The 17,386-nt window shown below is 43.1% G+C and overlaps 1 protein-coding gene across 1 annotated transcript; it reads right to left on the bottom strand.

Annotated features, from left to right (window-relative positions):
* Positions 1-8,471: 8,471 nt before the first annotated feature.
* LOC123484957 (protein sprouty homolog 2-like) lies at positions 8,472-10,322 on the bottom strand. Its single transcript, XM_045215774.1, has 2 exons — positions 10,176-10,322; positions 8,472-10,089 (listed from the first exon to the last, which is right to left on the bottom strand). Exons 1-2 carry the CDS (start codon positions 10,320-10,322, stop codon positions 9,262-9,264), a joined length of 975 nt encoding a protein of 324 aa, XP_045071709.1. The 3' UTR covers positions 8,472-9,261.
* Between the last annotated feature and the right edge of the window lie 7,064 nt (positions 10,323-17,386).

Below are 17,386 nucleotides of genomic sequence, written 5' to 3'. Positions count from 1 at the left end.
CATGGTGGTGGCAGCATCATGCTGTGGGGATGTTTTTCAGCGGTAGGGACTGGGAGACTAGTCAGGATTGAGGGAAAGATGAACGGAGCAAAGTACAGAGAGATCCTTGATGAAAACCTGCTCCAGAGCACTCAGGACCTCAGCCTGGGGCAAAGGTTCACCTTCCAACAGGACAACGACCCTAAGCACACAGCCAAGACAACACAGGAGTGGCTTCAGGACAAGTCTCTGAATGTCCTTGAGTGGCCCAGCCAGAGCCCGGACTTCAACCCGATCGAACATCTCTGGAGAGAGCTGAAAATAGCTGTGCAGCGACGCTCCCCATCCAATCTGACAGAGCATGAGAGGATCTGCAGAGAAGAATGGGAGAAACTCCCCAAATACAGGTGTGCCAAGCTTGTAGCGTCATACCCAAGACGACTTGAGGCTGTGATCGCTGCCAAAGGTGCTTCAACAAAGTACTGAGTTAAGGGTCTGAATACTTACGTAAATGTGATATCTTTATTTTATTTTTTTATAAATCAGCAAAAATGTCAAAAATCCTGTTTTTGCTGTCATTATGAGGTATTGTGTGTAGATTGATGAGGGGAAAAAAACGTTTAATCCATTTTAAGTCAAGGGGTCTGAATACTTTCCGAATGCACTGTACTTCTTGGATGGAACTTCCATGTCCAACCAGTGTTCATGAGCACAATAATTGTAGTAGGGAAGGTCTATGCTTTGTAATTTGAGTGGTCTTTTATGTATGTTTTAAAGGGTTAGTAGCAGCAGGGTTCAATGCAATATCCCTCCCTTGAGATTAAGTGGTTTGGTTAACTTTTGAGGACAAAGTTGGCGCCTGGCCTCATAGGCGGAAGGCAGTAAAATTCACCAAGTGTTTGATATGCAGCTGTTAAATGTTTTTTACCAGCCTCAAATCAAAATATATTGGTTGGCCAATACATTTCACACTTACTAAAAGGCCTTGTCATTGACATCATTTTAATTAATGTTCATAGAATGTTCAAGCTAGACACGGACGGTGTGTCTTGTCTGGGTACAGAGATCTAATTTAATGAGTACTTATAGCAGTAGAGACTTCATTACTTCAAAACAAAGTTCAGCTTATCCTCATTTAACCACATGTACACAACACACACACACACACCAACCCAACCAACACCAATCCCAGTCAGGCATTTTAGCCCCTACCGCACTAGGTCCTTTATTTATTTATTTAGAATTCATATTCTCCCCTAACAAGGACGGGAGGATCAGTGTTGCTTTCAGGATAACAATTGCCCCTAAAGCTGTAAAGCACATCCAGCGCCTCGATGTCGCCATCAAATGTGCACTGGTTAACGATTTGCCAGCACAACGCCTCGCTTCCTGCCGCGGATTTATGTTAAATGACTGTTATTAGTCTTGCCTCTCGAGCCGCCCATTGTCTGTGAACTGGGACAGAGAGGGGTTGAAAGGCTACAGTCAGCCTTTTATTACACAACGTGTCAATCAGGACGGCGGGTCAGCAAGCCCCACACTGCTTTATGTAATCTCTCCCCCTGAGCCTGTGCTTTTGAACACACACACACTCGCACACACACACACACACAACCACACAACTGTAAATTATTGACTCACCCCTCCCCCTTTTCACCTAGCGCTCTCAAAGATTTTGCTGATCATAGACACAGCCACACGGAACATGAACGAAATACACCACGTTAGCTGTGTTTTTGGGATTGCGATGCTGAAGCGATTGTGTGGCGGTTGACTGATCGTCCATCTGTTTCATCAGTGCATGCTTCATTTGTTGTGTGTATTTGGAGAGTGTGAAGGATGAAGGATGAAGAATGAAGAATGAAGGGGATGACTTGTGACTTGTGTCATGCGGTTCATCTTAGTGTGTCAGTGTCCTTGAAGGTATATTTTGTGCACATTTGACAACATTATGAAAACCCATTAAAGGGGATATACTGTATACTGAACAAAAATACAAACGCAACATGTAAAGTGTTAGTCCCATGTTTCATGAGCTGAAATAAAAGATCCCAGAAATGTTCCATACTTACAAACAGCATATTTCTCTCAAATGTTGTGCACAAATTTGTTTACATCCCTGTTAGTGAGCATCTCTCCTTTGCCAAGATAATCCATCTACATGACAGGTGTGGCAAATCAAGAAGCTGATTAAACAGTATGATCATTGCACCAACTGTATTCTATACTATTCTACTGTATCTTAGTCTATGCTGTTCTGACATTGCTCGTCCATATATTTATTGATAAATTCCATTGCTTTACTTAGATTTGTTTATATTGGGTATTTGTTGTGAAATTGTTAGATATTACTTGTTAGATATTACTGCACTGTCGGAGCTAGAAACACAAGCATTTCGCTACACCCGCAATAACATCTGCTAAACACGTGTATGTGAACAATACTTTTGATTTGATTTGATTTGACAGGTGCACCTTGTACTGGGGACAATAAAATGCCACTCTAAAATGTGTAGTTTTGTCACACAACACAATGCCACAGATGTCTCAAGTTTTGAGGGAGCATGCAATTGACATGCTGACTGCAGGAATGTCCACCAGAGCTGTTGCCAGAGAATTGAATGTTTATCTCTCTACCATAAGCCACTTCCAATGTTGTTTTAGAGAATTTGGCAATACGTCCAACCGGCCTCACAACCGCAGACTAGGTGTAACCACGCCAGTCCAGGACCTCCACATCCGGCTTCTTCACCTGCGGGATTGTCTGAGACCAGCCACCCGGACAGCTGATGAAACTGGGTTTGCACAACCGAATAATTTTTGCACAAACTGTCAGAAACCGTCTCAGGGAAGCTCATCTGCGTGCTTGTCGTCCTCACCAGGGTCTTGATCTGACTGCAGTTCGGCATCGTAACCAACTTCAGTGGGCAAATGCTCACCGTCGATGGCCACTGGCATGCTGGAGAAGTGTGCTCTTCACAGATTAATGCCAGTTTCAACTGTACCGGGCAGATGGCAGACATGGTGTATGGTGTCGTGTGGGCGAGCAGTGTGCTGATGTCAATGTTGTGAACAGAGTGCCCCATGGTGGCGGTGGGGTTATGGTATGGGCAGGCATAAGCTACGGACAACGAACACAATTGCAATTTATGGATGGCAATTTGCACAGACCTTCTGTGACGAGATCCTGAGGCCCATTTTTGTGCCATTCATCCACCTCCATCACCTCATGTTTCAGCATGATAATGCATGGCCCCATGCAGTAAGGATCTGTACACAATTCCTGGAAGCTGAAAATGTCCAAGTTCTTCCATGGCCTGAATACACACCAGACATGTCACCCATTGAGCATGTTTGCGATGCTCTGGATGGATGTTTAAGACAGCGTGTTCCAGTTCCCACCAATATCCAGCAACTTCACACAGCCATTGAAGAGGAGTGAGACAACATTCCACAGGCCACAATCAACAGCCTGATCAACTCTATGTGAAGGAGATGTGTCACGCTGCATGAGGCAAATGGTGGTCACACCACATACTGACTGGTTTTCTGATCCACACCCCAAACATTTTTTTAAAAAGGTATCTGTGACCAACAGATGCATATCTGTATTCCCATTCATGTGAAATCCATAGCTTAGGGACTAATTTATTTATTTAAATTGACTGATTTCCTTACATGAACTGTAACTCAGTACAATTGTAGAAATTGTTGCCTGTTGCATTTATATTTTTGTTCAGTGTATATCTACTGTGTGTCTAGTTCTTTAAATCACATTAAAATAAACATACAGACACATTAGTCCTCTCAAATCCTGCTCCAAACCATTGACTTTATAGGTTTTTTAAACATCCACCTAACCACTTAGTTAGTTTCTTGGTTAGTTAGTTACTTAGCGTTAGGATGCCTTGTATATATTGATCAAAGGTATAGTTTTGGAGGGCTTCTCATTCCTATACCATTAGAATCCCAGTCAGTCCCCAGACATACATCCCCCCCACACATACACACGCACACGTACACACACACAACAGATTCACACAGTCTCCGTCTCCATCTGTCTGCTCCTGTTCCATACTCATTAGTACTCGCTCCGGCTAACGAGCACTTCCCTTCAACTCTCTGCTAATCTATTAACCCAGCCAGGCAGGCAGGCAGGCCTCTGCCCCCCCTCTCACTCTCTCTCTCTCTCTCTCTCTCTCTCTCTCTCTCTCTTTTCTCCCTCTGCCCTCCAGTCTCCCAGAATAATTTGCCACAAGGCAGATTGTTCATTTGGAGGTGTAACCGAGACATAATGCTTTGTGACGCTGGTTACGTAAGTTTAAAGAGCCCCCTTCTTTGATTTCACAGCGGGGCTGCCCTTAAATTCACCTTGAGCCGGTCGCAGTTAATTCTAATGGGGATAACTGATATCCTATAGCTATATAACTGTGCTATAATTGTATGGGTTATGCACTATTATAACAATGAACAACAGTAGTGTGTAAAATTATGTTTTTGATGGGAACTACTTTACATTTCAGACTGATAGTGAATTATATAAATGTGAAAACGTATACAGTGCATATTTTTATTATTAGGCTGCAGAGTGATTAGACATTTAAATACAAACATTGAAAGTTCATTTTAGATGTCCCACAAGCAGACACACATACTAGAAATGGCAACAGAAGTCAGGTAGGGACTGGAACCCGACACACTCAGCCTCTGTCACCCACAAACATTTGCCTGCGCTTATGGAAACAAGAACTCTGCTTCTGTGAAATCCACGAGTTGTTGGTGTTCTGATACTCAGGTTTATACACCAGTTTGAGGTCTGAGGGCTGTATCCTGTCTAGGTCTCTGAGAGATTGTGAGCGCTCATTGTCACGTATAAACATGCTTTCATCTATTCCAGGAAGGGCATGCGAACAACCGCAAGTCAGAGACACAAAGTAAAATCACTTTTTGAATTTGATGTTTGGATGATTTGAATACTAGTTGGCCTGCACTGCTGAACATACTGTACCTGCATTTCCTGCATTGCAACATCTTCTAAAGTAAATCATTTTTAAAATCAGGTTATTATCTTGTACTGTAGTTCCTGGAGAAAGATGTATTCATATCAGTTAAATTTTTCAAATACTATAATCTGCGCCAATTAGCCGACATTATAGAGAGCTTTTGACATATTCTACTTGCTTGTGTGAGAGGAAGTGTAGAGAGAGAGTCTCTGCAATTATGGGATGTTATCCCTTTCTCACTCTGAAACCCTGTCTGTAGGGCCTTTGGGTAGAGCTGTAAGAAGGTTCAGACACGAATGGTGCATGGTAATAGTTTGAGATACAATTGAAAAGAGCTTGCTGATGCCACAGTAAAGACTTACAGATGGGGCTAGTGAAGTGTTTCGCTAAATTTGCTGCATTCAAGCACAGCTCCTCCGTGACCACTCAGAACATGTCTCATTCCCTCTCTCCCACTTAACATGGTTCATATTCAACTTCTGGAATACAACCCTTTTCGCCCAGCTTCAAAATACAGGATGTTTATGTGAAGTGGATAGTTGAAGTGAGGACTGGTAGAAAGTATGTATGAATAAAGACAGGGCTCAGTTACCCACCGCTTCCCTAACTCCCACAGTATCCTGCCTATTTGGTGAGCTCTCTCTCTCTCTCTTTGTGTGTGTGCGTGAGTGTGTCTCTACCTACTCTCTCTGTCTCTCTCCCTACCCTCTCTCTCTCTGTGCTCTTTCCCCACATAGCTGTTTGATTGCTTAAGCCCAGTGGTCAGACAATGGGGGTATAAAGAATGTCTGCTTCCTTCCTTCCTTCCTGTTGAGTGTTCTGCCTTGGTGAGCAGATTCAATAGCACTCCGCTTCACAGCAACGCCGGAGCGCGGGGGCCTGGCTACAACCAACAAAGAGCCATTCGGGGGCCCGCTCCAATCGCTGCCTCTGCCAAGTCACTGGCTGCAATGAGGGACACACACACGAACCCTCTTTCTCTATATCTCTCGCTCTTTATTTTTTTGGGATGAGTGAGCAACTGATCTGTGTTTTTGGTGCATGTTTTGGAGGAAGTGGTGGAGGAAATGTAGTTTGTCAGGTTTTTATCATTAGAACATGACATCGTGGATATTCGGTTCAGAGCAGCGGTGAGGACACACCACAAATGGTATATGGAAGTTCCTGAGAGTCTAGGGGGTCCCTGAGAAATTGAGGGATATCAGTTCCCATCTTCTGATCATTATCCATCCCTGATAAAAAGTAGTCTGCTATATTTAATAGAGTCATGTAACAGTGAAAGGGAAACCTCCAGGATGTATTCTCCTGTATTCAGGTTATGCAAGTTCCATATTCCGCTCCATCATGAACTCCTCATGCACCCATAATGGCACCTTTTCAAAAGGGTGTCAGTTTTCAGCTTCCCTCCCGTTCCCACTTTTGTTGCTGGTGAACCCATAACATGTTGATGACTAGTGTCCCTTGCCTGCAACCAGAAACACTTGTGCACGTTCAGACACACACACATACTGAGTGAAACCCCCAAAATCTCCCTCCGAGAATACCAAGTAGGGGCAGGTAGTTGAGAGGAGCTTAAAGAGCCAAAATAGTAGAGGCCATAGAAAATAGGATGAATACATGAGGCTGAATGCGGGGTAAACTGTTAGTCCTTTGTCATTTAAAGTGCTGTCTTTAACCCTTTGCGGGCCTTCCTCCCAACCACCCCCAACCGCCTTTTCCCTCTATTCACCATTAAGACAATAGCGGCAAGGGGAAGCCTTGCAAAACTGTGACATTAAAAACCCCATGCACTCCAATGGGAGTTTTTTTCCACCGCTGATTAAATGGTGGAAAGGGGATAATTATATGAAAGGGGGAGGTGAGACGAACTGTCATTCAACCCCCGAAACGAATAACAAACAAGTGCGTGCAGGTCAGACTAGGCTTGTCAATCAATGTTCGTCATGCATACCGTGTTACAAACATGTCCGCGTGCTGTCAACCATTGACACGGCTTATGTTTCAAACAGCTAGCCTAGAGGAACACTCCATACCAGAGGAATTCCTGGCAAAACCATTGATAACACAACAGAACAAATGTTATCCTTATTCCATGTCTTCTCTATGGATAAGGCCATCTGCTGCTTGTTCACAAGGAACATGTCAATCACATATTAGTGGTACATTTAAGGTATTCACGTTGGAAGACTTATAAGCATGAAGGAACCCCTTGTTTTCTTATGATGTCATAATGATCCTGACTAAATAACAGCCATTGTTAGACACAACATAGTATACGCCTTATAAAAAGACAAAGGCTTGTACCTGGTTATAACACATAACGAAGCGTTATACCTGTCAGCTTCAGACTGAGGGAGCATTTCTGATACGATGTTACCACTGAGTGTGTGAATGAGAGGACAACCAAATAATGTGTTCCCACAGCTTCAATCGACGGTCCTCCCGATGCAGAGCAACAGTTTACAGCCCCAGCTTAATGATTCAACAAAAGCCAGATGTTTCCCTTGGAGGTGAACTCGTACAGTATGGCTCTTTCCTTATTTCATAGCTCTAATCAGTTTGGGGAAATGGTCCAGTCTAGTCTGGCTGTCCAAGCTAAGAAATTGGAATCATGAGCAGTGTAGGGGTTTGGGGTTTGACTAAGAAGTAAGATAGATTATCTCCAAATGTTTGCACATTTATTTTAAAAAAAATACAAAACTGAAATATTACATTTACATAAGTACTCTTTATTGCAACAAATTATGATGGAAACTGTGTTTTTAGAATAAATTATGATTGCCAAATTCTATTTTCTTTGCAAACTCTAAATGTCTACAACAACAAAAAATCACTGGACAAGTTAATGGAAACATAGCTAGTGACACAACTGGATAAAAGAGTAAGACTAAGAGAGAAATCCTCATTCTTGGTGTCTGGCTTGATGTTTTGAGTTTGAAGCTGTGGAACATGTGGAGCTAGGGGGAAAATACAATGTGGTTGTATGTTCCTCCCTACCATCTGGCACACAGGAAACATGGATGGGTTAGTTTGTTACTGCTCTGCTCTACCCCCCCCAGCTACATACCTCAGAAGAGGCATGTGCTATCAGACTTCTCCCAAACATTCTACTGAACTAAGTGCTGCAGTGAGTAGAGGGGTGGGAGATCTTCTCCTACAAAAAGATACATAAATAAGTTCTGATTCAAATCCATATAGCATTATTATTCTGCTTTTTAATCAATTTAGATCAGAAAAGTCTAAATGTAAAGTGTCAGTTTCTCTGACAGTGTAGCATTTTGTGTTATTACGTAGATTCCAAAGGATTGGTTGTGGGCAGTGAAGCCATAAGGTCAAGCTAGCAAAGTGTCCATTGGAATAACAGTCCCTGCCGAGACAATTCCAAGACAATAAAATATAACGTCCCAATCTGATATAATAAAACATTACCCTGAGGAGAGCTTGAAGATATTGGGCACGCAGACACAAAAACTGACAAAAACAGCAGGGTTTAATTTCAAACGTTAATATATTTGTCTATTTCATAGTGAACATATGCATCCAATTTGAAACCCTAGTCAACCCTAACTTGCAGTAACATCAGAGTACTTGAACAGGCTGATGTTTTTTTAAGATGCTTCTCAAAATAAATATTTTCTTTATAAAATAATAAAACTTCAAATAAATATTCTTTACACTAAACAATGTTGAAATTAGAAAATAAAGATGTTCTTATAGGGTCACTGTACAATTTACAAGTAGAGTTGAAGGGATACGATGTGTAAATATCCGTCTCTTGTAAGGCAAACATAAAAAATGATTGATATACATTCCCATGAATGTACAACATTAAACATTGTATTATATAATATATATGGATCTATCATCAAGGTGCCTCTGGTTTGGCAGAATGCTTTTCACAGTTGAAATATTATATATACAAAAATAAAACATCTCTGAAGAGGTCATTTGCTAATTTACATACTTTTGAGATTACTATTCACAAACAAGTTAGTCAGGAGAGTCTGTCCATAGCATATCAGTTGTATTAAATGTCAAAAGGGCTAACATTCTGGACTTTGATTATAACAATACAAAATCAGGGCACTTGGTGATTAAGCAGCCCGTATTAAGAACCATAGCTGAAAACAAACGACACAAACCACGTCAAACAGCTAAGCTTAGCCAATCCCCCAATCAACTTCTGACTACAGTGCCAAAACGTGATGAGGTGATCGTTTCAGTCGCCCAAAGTTGTCAACCCCCATCGATTCTCCACAACACCCAATGTACTTTCCCTTTACGTCGGTATACAGTTGACGCTCTTACAGTGGACTACGTTAGTGTTCTTACACCGGCAGCCCGGTCGCTTGACGCGGTCGTAGCAGCTCTGGCACGCGGCGAGACACCCTTTAGCCGGGAGGTAGCACAGGAGACAGGGTAGGAACAGGGACAGGAGGCCCATGGCCGACCAGCGCACGCAGCAGTGCGACTGGCTGCAGGAGAAGGGCTTGTCGGCACATGTATCCTCGTCGTCACTGGAGCAGTGGTAGAACAGGCCCTTAACGCAGCACACGCAAGTCCCGTAGTCTATCACGTTCTGCGCCGAGCACACGCACCGCCGGCCGCACATCCAGCAGGAGGGCAGGGCGCGTGGGCACATGCACTCCTGGCACTTGCACTGGCCACAGTCCTCACAGCGGTAGGTGTGTTTAACCAGCAGCCCCTCCCTAGCAGCGGGGGCACCGCCACCGGGCACCGTGACCACCACCGCCCCTCCTGCCGTACTCACCAGGGGCTTCAATTCCTCCTGTTTAAGCTCCACCCGTTTGGGCTGGGTCCTGATTATCCGTTCGCTAACCGCCGGGCTACTCAGGAGCCTCTGCACGGAAGACATGCTGCCTATACTGGTCCTCGGGCTGCTTCTGGAGCCCTCTGTGCTAGAAGAAAGAGATAGGGCATCCCTGGAGGGGACTGTAGAGTGTGTGGGCTGGGGATGTTGTTGAAGATCGGGGAGTAAGTTCCTCTGGTTGGACCTGGGGGCCTGGGGCTCCAGTTGCTCGTTGGTCCCCAGGCCCAGTGGCACCACCAAGTCGTTCTTCTGCTGGGTAGGCAAGGAGCCAGGGGCCTAGGGACCACAATGGGTCCCACCGTTGGTCCCTCTGTGTACTCATTACTGCTCCCGGTGATCCTGATCTGGTCCAGCGAGAGCACAGGGGCCTGCTGGCCGGGGTTTACACCAGGATCGGGCTGCCCTTCCTGGGCATGGTGAGGCCGGTGTATCCTCCCGCTGTCATGCAGAGCACGCAGCAAGCCGGCCGACCCTCCGCCACCACTGCCATTTTGAGTACTGGTCTCCATCTTGGCTCTGAAGAAGGACCCCTCCGGCTGGCATTGAACACATCTGAAGTCCTGGAAAGAGAGACAGGCAAATATATATGAGACGACCAGGTGACATTGGAGTAGAAACGACCCTATGTAAATCATAACTGATGATACAACTGTGTGGGCAAATACATACAATATGCAAATCTCAACTCTACACACACACCACTGAAATATGCATTAAAGAGATAAGGGTTTGGCAACATGGGTTTGCTAGCTACCAACTGGAGTTGTTTTGCTTTACACATATATCAACACCTCACATTAAGAATGACTGTTCCAATGTAAAAGTGCAGGCCTATGCCCAATTCCAATCATTTCCCCTACACCTAAGGCACTTTCTGTTTGGTGTTAAAAGGATGTGATAGGTAACAACATTTACATTTCAGTCATTTAGCAGACGCTCTTATCCAGAGCGATTTACAGGAGCAATTAGGGTTAAGTGCCTTGCTCAAGGGCATTTCGGCAGATTTTTCACCTAGTCGGCTCAGGGATTAGAACCAGCGACCTTTCGGGTACTGGCACAACGCTCTTAACCACTAAGCTACCTGCCGCCCTAACAACAACATGATATATACCTAACAGTACCTCTAAGGCAGCATTTCGCCATTCGTTTACCATTTCATATGATAGGAGAACAAAAACAAAGATTTGACATAATGAAACAGTCAGTGGATTGATCATGTTTTTGTATGTTGGGAAATTGACAGTAGGCATGTTGGGCCCTTCTGATTGGAGAACTTAACTATATACCAACTATTTTCATTAAATGAGATATAGGCAGGGAACATAAAGTGCATGCAAGGAAGAGAACATGAGGCAATGCTGAGACATAGGCCTAGTCTACAACTTCAACAAAAGTTGATGCACTCAAACATGTCTTCATGCGCATACAATATGTGTAGAACTGTGTATTAAAACTTGTCCCATAACAAGAAAGTAGAGACTTCAGACTTGAGGCCACAATTTCCAAATGAGTGAAAAACAACTGACTGTTAGTTTCGAGTGACTCATAATTTAACATTTCTAATGATTTTTAATTTCACCCTGGAGGCAATTATTAGCCTAATACAACATGGTGTGCATGACGCGCGTGTTTGAGTGTGTGTGTGTACAACAGCTGATGAGCCCAACTAACATGACATTTGAGATGGGATTTTGACAGACAAATGGACAGGCTAGTCAGAAAAGTAAAAATCCTAATTTCCTATTACAAATAGCCTAACATAAACACCAATAGCCCCACCCAAACATAAATACAACATCCAAATATTGACTTTCATCATTCCAACTTTCTTCTATAATGTAAGATAGCCCTCTATTTTTGTTCTGTATAATTTTTTATTTGACAAAAAAACACTTTTCAACTGCGCTAAATCTGTGTTTATGTGTAGGCTACCATTCACAGATTTGCATTTAGTCTATTTATCTAGTCAAAATGCATGATCTACAGACAGGCTATTCATTTATTTTAAATTAGAGGGTGATGTCTAGACCATTATTTAGAACGGGAAAAACGAAAACCCTACTTTATAGAGCAAGAAGCTGTAGGCCTATTCAGATGAAAAAATGCTGGGATTGCACCGGGTTGGAGAAAGGATGGGGAAAGTCAATGCGAGTCGGAGAGCATGCATGAAGCTGAATTGGTAGGTCTACTCTTGCACCACAACTTTGCACTTTTTCCAAACTTTGAAACATTGCAACCGCCATAGTTTGGCTACATTGTTGTTGAAATAATACAAACTTATTTTCACGAACTCACCGTGTTCGCACCACTTCAGCCCCGTTTGTGTAATTAAATTCCAAATTCTGAAAGTTTATTCCTACTTAAATTCATCTGGAAACCCATCCACACAATCCAATGCAATGAAAAAGTAGCTACAAACAATATTTCCAGATCCACGTCAATTTTAAGAGATCAAAAACATTGACATACATTCCACTGCGAGAGAACCCGAGGCGAAATACTACCAAAAACGAATGAATCACTAGGGACTTGCTGGCTCTCCACTTTTTTGTGAATTAGAAAAGTGATAAAAAATGCGCACGCGATACTTTTGATTCCGTAGAGTTTACACAAATAGCCAACGGCCTTCGAGTTTGTTGTAGGCTGGACAGTTCTAAAAAATACGCGCTGTAATTGTTGAATGTTTGGCTGCCTTGCACACTGAGGTGCTTTCAAGTTTTTCTCGTCTTGTTTTTTCCTCTTTCCGGAGAAGAGGTCGGGTTTATTCTGTAAATGGCGTCATATGGAAGTGAGGGGGGACAAAGCAGTTGCTGTTTCAGAGGATATCTCGTATCCGGTCCCAGCTCATTGGCTGTAGCTACAGGGCTCGCATTCACACCCTGTGCTATCAAACTGTACCCAACTGCAGGGGACGGGCCACATTCCCAGTGACGAAACTTCAGGCATTAAAAAACGTTCTAACATAGCCTAGGCTACGTTAATTGAAGGAATATCAGGTATATCCTACTACAGCTTGATAGGCAGCATTTGTTCAGATCGTGTGTAGCAGCACTGAATCCAGTTCTAAAAGTAGACTTTCTTGCAAAACAATAGCCTCTATTTTTCTGTTTCCATTGGTTATTGCAATTGAAACTATTGATAATAAAGAAGTTGTAGGGTAGGCTATTATCAATCTATTTTAATATGCTTATTACTGTGCTATTGTCAAAGGAGAGGACCATATAGGATGTAAGAAATGCCCCTGTTTTCACTTGGGCCATTTGCAGAAGTTGTCATTGGACAGCAATTTCAGATGACACACAAATGAGTGATGACTCACAAATGAGTGAGTGATTATGCATGTAGGGTGGAATTCGATGGTGTGAGTAGGGCATTTCTGAATGAGGCAACATGGAGGGGCATCATGCATTTCAAAAGGCACTCTCTTGAACTCTCAAATGCCTTGTAAATTGTTCATGGGAGATAACAGGAAACAAACCCACGTCAGAGGGAGAAGCATGGGAAGTGGCAGTCAGAGCATCTCTGGGAATGGGATGATCATTCCTACACTTGTTTCCCTACATTCTAGTTTGTTGTGTTAATGATTTACTGGAATTAATAAAATGGTACTGTACACAACGTTTGTGTTGATTGCACTTCTATGACTGTGTTTAGACCTTGTATATCTCCATTTTTGGGTATATTCAATTTACAACGGACATTCACTTTAGGCTGCGTTTTGTATTCTCCACCTCAATTTGTGATTATGTGAAAAGTAGTGCCCTCTTGTGGAATTACAGATGAACTGGAAACTACTTGTTTCTGCAGGAACAACCTTCAGATTATCCTTTTCTTGTTCAACTACATTGGACCTATACAGATATTGATTCATTGATATGGATCATCTGCAAATACTACCCTTCCCTCCTTCAATACAGCCCACACACTATCATTCTGTCCTCCCCCGTTTCCTTCCCTCCATACGTCATCCAATATTCAAAGCCAGTCCTCCCATCCCCCCTCTACCCAGCAGGGCCCATTTAAAGCTGGGATGTTCATACATAGTAGTTCAGGTCTCCGTATAGAAAATTCCCTTAAAACCATATGATTGACATAAAGTGTACCCCGAGCAGCTTACATAGAATACGAGTTCGGTCCACTACAACTTGGTTTGCTTCACTGTTTGTTATAGGAGTTGAACTTTAATGGAATGAAAGCCTAAACGTGGCAACAACATAACTGTTTTTTTTTGTCATCAAAGAAAGAGAGGGAGATAGAGAGAAAGGGGGAACATGCATACACCTCTAGAATGCAATGAAAGAGAATGGAGAGTGGTGAGGGGTCAAGGTAGGGTTTCTATAGTGATGAATGACTCTCGTTGGCTGGGAGAGGTCCCAAAAAGCCGGAGACACTGCAACCTCCAGCTGAGGGGGAGCCATTGTTCGGGGCCTCCTTTTCAGTGGCAGAGGGGAAAAGGTAAGTGACAGCCCTATTGTCTGTCCGGGACTCCCACTGCTCGATAGGCCCTAGATTCCCCTTGTCATATGTTGTCAATGCCAAGCCCCCTGGGAGAGAAGGGGGAGGTGGAGTGGAGTGACAAGGAGAGAGGGACATTCAGGAAGTTAACTTTTAAAAAGTCTGTCAATAAACGACAATATCCTACCCCCCCTGTCTCTTACACCGACCCCCTCCCCCTACACCCCCCTTCCAGGGGAAGAACAAGGACTGTGCCCCCCCCGGCTTAAGCTGTGTATCCTGTCTTCACTGCTGTGCCCCATCCATCCCAAAATAACCCTAAAACCATACTTCAAACCCTGCTTCCTGAACCATACATGGAACAGCTGTCTTTCTCTCTCTCTCTCTCTCTCTCTCTCTCTCTCTCTCTCTCTCTCTCTCTCTCTCTCTCTCTCTCTCTCTCTCTCTCTCTCTCTCTCTCTCTCTCTCTCTCTCTCTCTCTCTCTCTCTCTCTCTCTCTCTCTCTCTCTCTCTCTCTCTCTCTCTCTCTCTCCCTCTCACTCTCAACCCCCTCTCTCTCAACCCCTTTCCCATCTCTACACAAAAGATGAAAAAGGAGATACAATGGAAACGGTGCATGCAGAGTTTTTGGATTTCAGGCAAAAGATAAACATGACATGACTGGAGTTTGGCTTTACAAAGCCACCCTGCCAACATCTGAGACAATCACCTCTATACTTACACTGTATGGGGTTGAAATGAATGGGAGTTCCCTGATGGAACAAAATAGCATGTTTATCAATTAATTCCACAGCTATCTTATCCGTCTTTAATTTCACTGTTACTTTACCTGTTCATTTACCTGGCTTAAGACACAGTTTGTTTAGTTTTTCTCATTAGGTAAAAATAAGAGATAGCGAAACAAAGAGAGATTACTTTTAGTAACGAGAAAAAGCCTATCGAGCCCTGAGTAGAAGCAGGAAGTGGTATGTGGCGTGTGGTCTGTAATAAAAGTGCATCACATATTGATAACACAAGTGGGTTAACCTTCTCTCTCTAACCACAACTGTTGACTCCGAAGACTTGGTCCAATTAAGATCGGGTTATGAACAGTCATTACACCAGGTTAGACTGAGAGTGCAGGAAGTGTAGCCTCTTATATTAAATCCTGACTGATTTTGAACCAGCTAGGGCGTTCTCTCTCCCCACTGTCGTAGCAACGGAGCCACAAATGGAGTCACTGAAGAATGCCAGGTCTGGATTAAAGACAAAGTCTTGGCACTTGATTAGTCTGGAGAGGTCAGTTACATAAGATTAGGACACAGTGTAATCAACCTCATCTCAGGTCATATTGGTGGTGTGATTTCTGACAACTACGTTTAGGTTTTAAGCTGTTTATTCATTTTGTATAACTGGTTGTGTTGTAAAATATATGTGCCATTTTGCTTATTGTGTAGGAAAGTGTACTAGTCTAGGCTACATCAGATTAAACTCAATGTCTATTTGTTAGGGCTACTTATAAGTGTATTGTTCATATAGTCAGTTCGTGTTTTTTTTAAACTTCTATCCAGGTTATCCCAAATGAAGGTTAAACCTTTTCCCATTTATCCCTCAAAATTCCATAACAAATTCTCAAAATCCCTTTATCTCAGGGTCAGATGAGGTAGAGTGCTTACAAGTCATGCACAGGTTAGAGTACTTACAATTGATGTCTTCTCAGATGTCAGACCCCTATCATACACATTCTTGACCCATAAAATGGACCATTGGTGTACATGAGAGGAGGACATTTGCTGCTGCTTTTGCACACTAGACTGAATCTGGTGCATTGGTTGATGCTTAGGGAGGAGGGGAGACTGGACAAACCACTAACCACTAATTGTGAATCAATGAGGTGACGTAAGAGTGGGGCCAACTAGAAGACACTCAGAGTGACACAAATTAGGAGCTTATTGACTTTTTAAGGAGTGAAACATTTGTTGTGCGACGACGCAAAGCTACAGTTGAAGTCGGAAGTTTACATACACTTAGGTTGGAGTCATTAAAACTCGTTTTTCAACCCTCCACACATTTCTTGTTAACAAACTAGCAAGTCGGTTAGGACATCTACTTTGTGCATGACACAATACATTTTTTCAACAATTTACAGACAGATAATTTCACTTATAATTCACTGTATCACAATTCCAGTGGGTCAGAAGTTTACATACACTAAGTTGACTGTGCCTTTAAACAGCTTGGAAAATTCAGAAAACTCATTATCATTTGAGTCAATTGGAGGTGTACCTGTGGATGTATTTCAAGGCCTACCTTCAAACTCAGTGCCTCTTTGCTTGACATCATGGGAAAATCAAAAGAAATCAACCAAAACCTCAGAAAGAAAGTTGTAGACCTTCACAAGTCTGGTTCATCCTTGGGAGCAATTTCCAAATGCCTGAAGGTACCACGTTCATCTGTACAAACAATAGTACGCAAGTATAAACAACATGGGACCACGCAGCCGTCATACCGCTCAGGAAGGAGCGCGTTCTGTCTCCTAGAGATGAACGTACTTTGGTGCGAAAAGTGCAAATAAATCCCAGAACAACAGCAAAGGACCTTGTGAAGATGCTGGAGGAAACAGGTACAAAAGTATCTATATCCACAGTAAAACAAATCCTATATCGACATAACCTGAAAGGCCGCTCAGCAAGGAAGAATCCACTGCTCCAAAACCGCCATAAAAAAGCCAGACTACGGTTTGCAACTGCACATGGGTACAAAGATCGTACTTTTTGGAGAAATGTCCTCTGGTCTGATGAAACAAAAATAGAACTGTTTGGCCACAATGACCATCGTTATGTTTGGAGGAAGAAGGGGGCTTGCAAGCCGAAGAACACCATCCCAACCGTGAAGCACGGGGGTGGCAGCATCATGCTGTGGGGGTGCTTTGCTGCAGGAGGGACTGGTGCACTTCACAAAATAGATGGCATCATGAGGAAGGAAAATGATGTGGATATATTGAAGCAACATCTCAAGACATCAGTCAGGAAGTTAAAGCTTGGTCGCAAATGGGTCTTCCAAATTGACAATGACTCCAAGCATACTTCCAAAGTTGTGCCAAAATGGCTTAAGGACAACAAAGTCAAGGTATTGGAGT

This window comes from Coregonus clupeaformis, unplaced genomic scaffold, assembly GCF_020615455.1.
Source record: "Coregonus clupeaformis isolate EN_2021a unplaced genomic scaffold, ASM2061545v1 scaf0507, whole genome shotgun sequence".
Taxonomy (NCBI): domain Eukaryota; kingdom Metazoa; phylum Chordata; class Actinopteri; order Salmoniformes; family Salmonidae; genus Coregonus; species Coregonus clupeaformis.
This window is presented reverse-complemented; position numbering and strand designations above follow the sequence as displayed.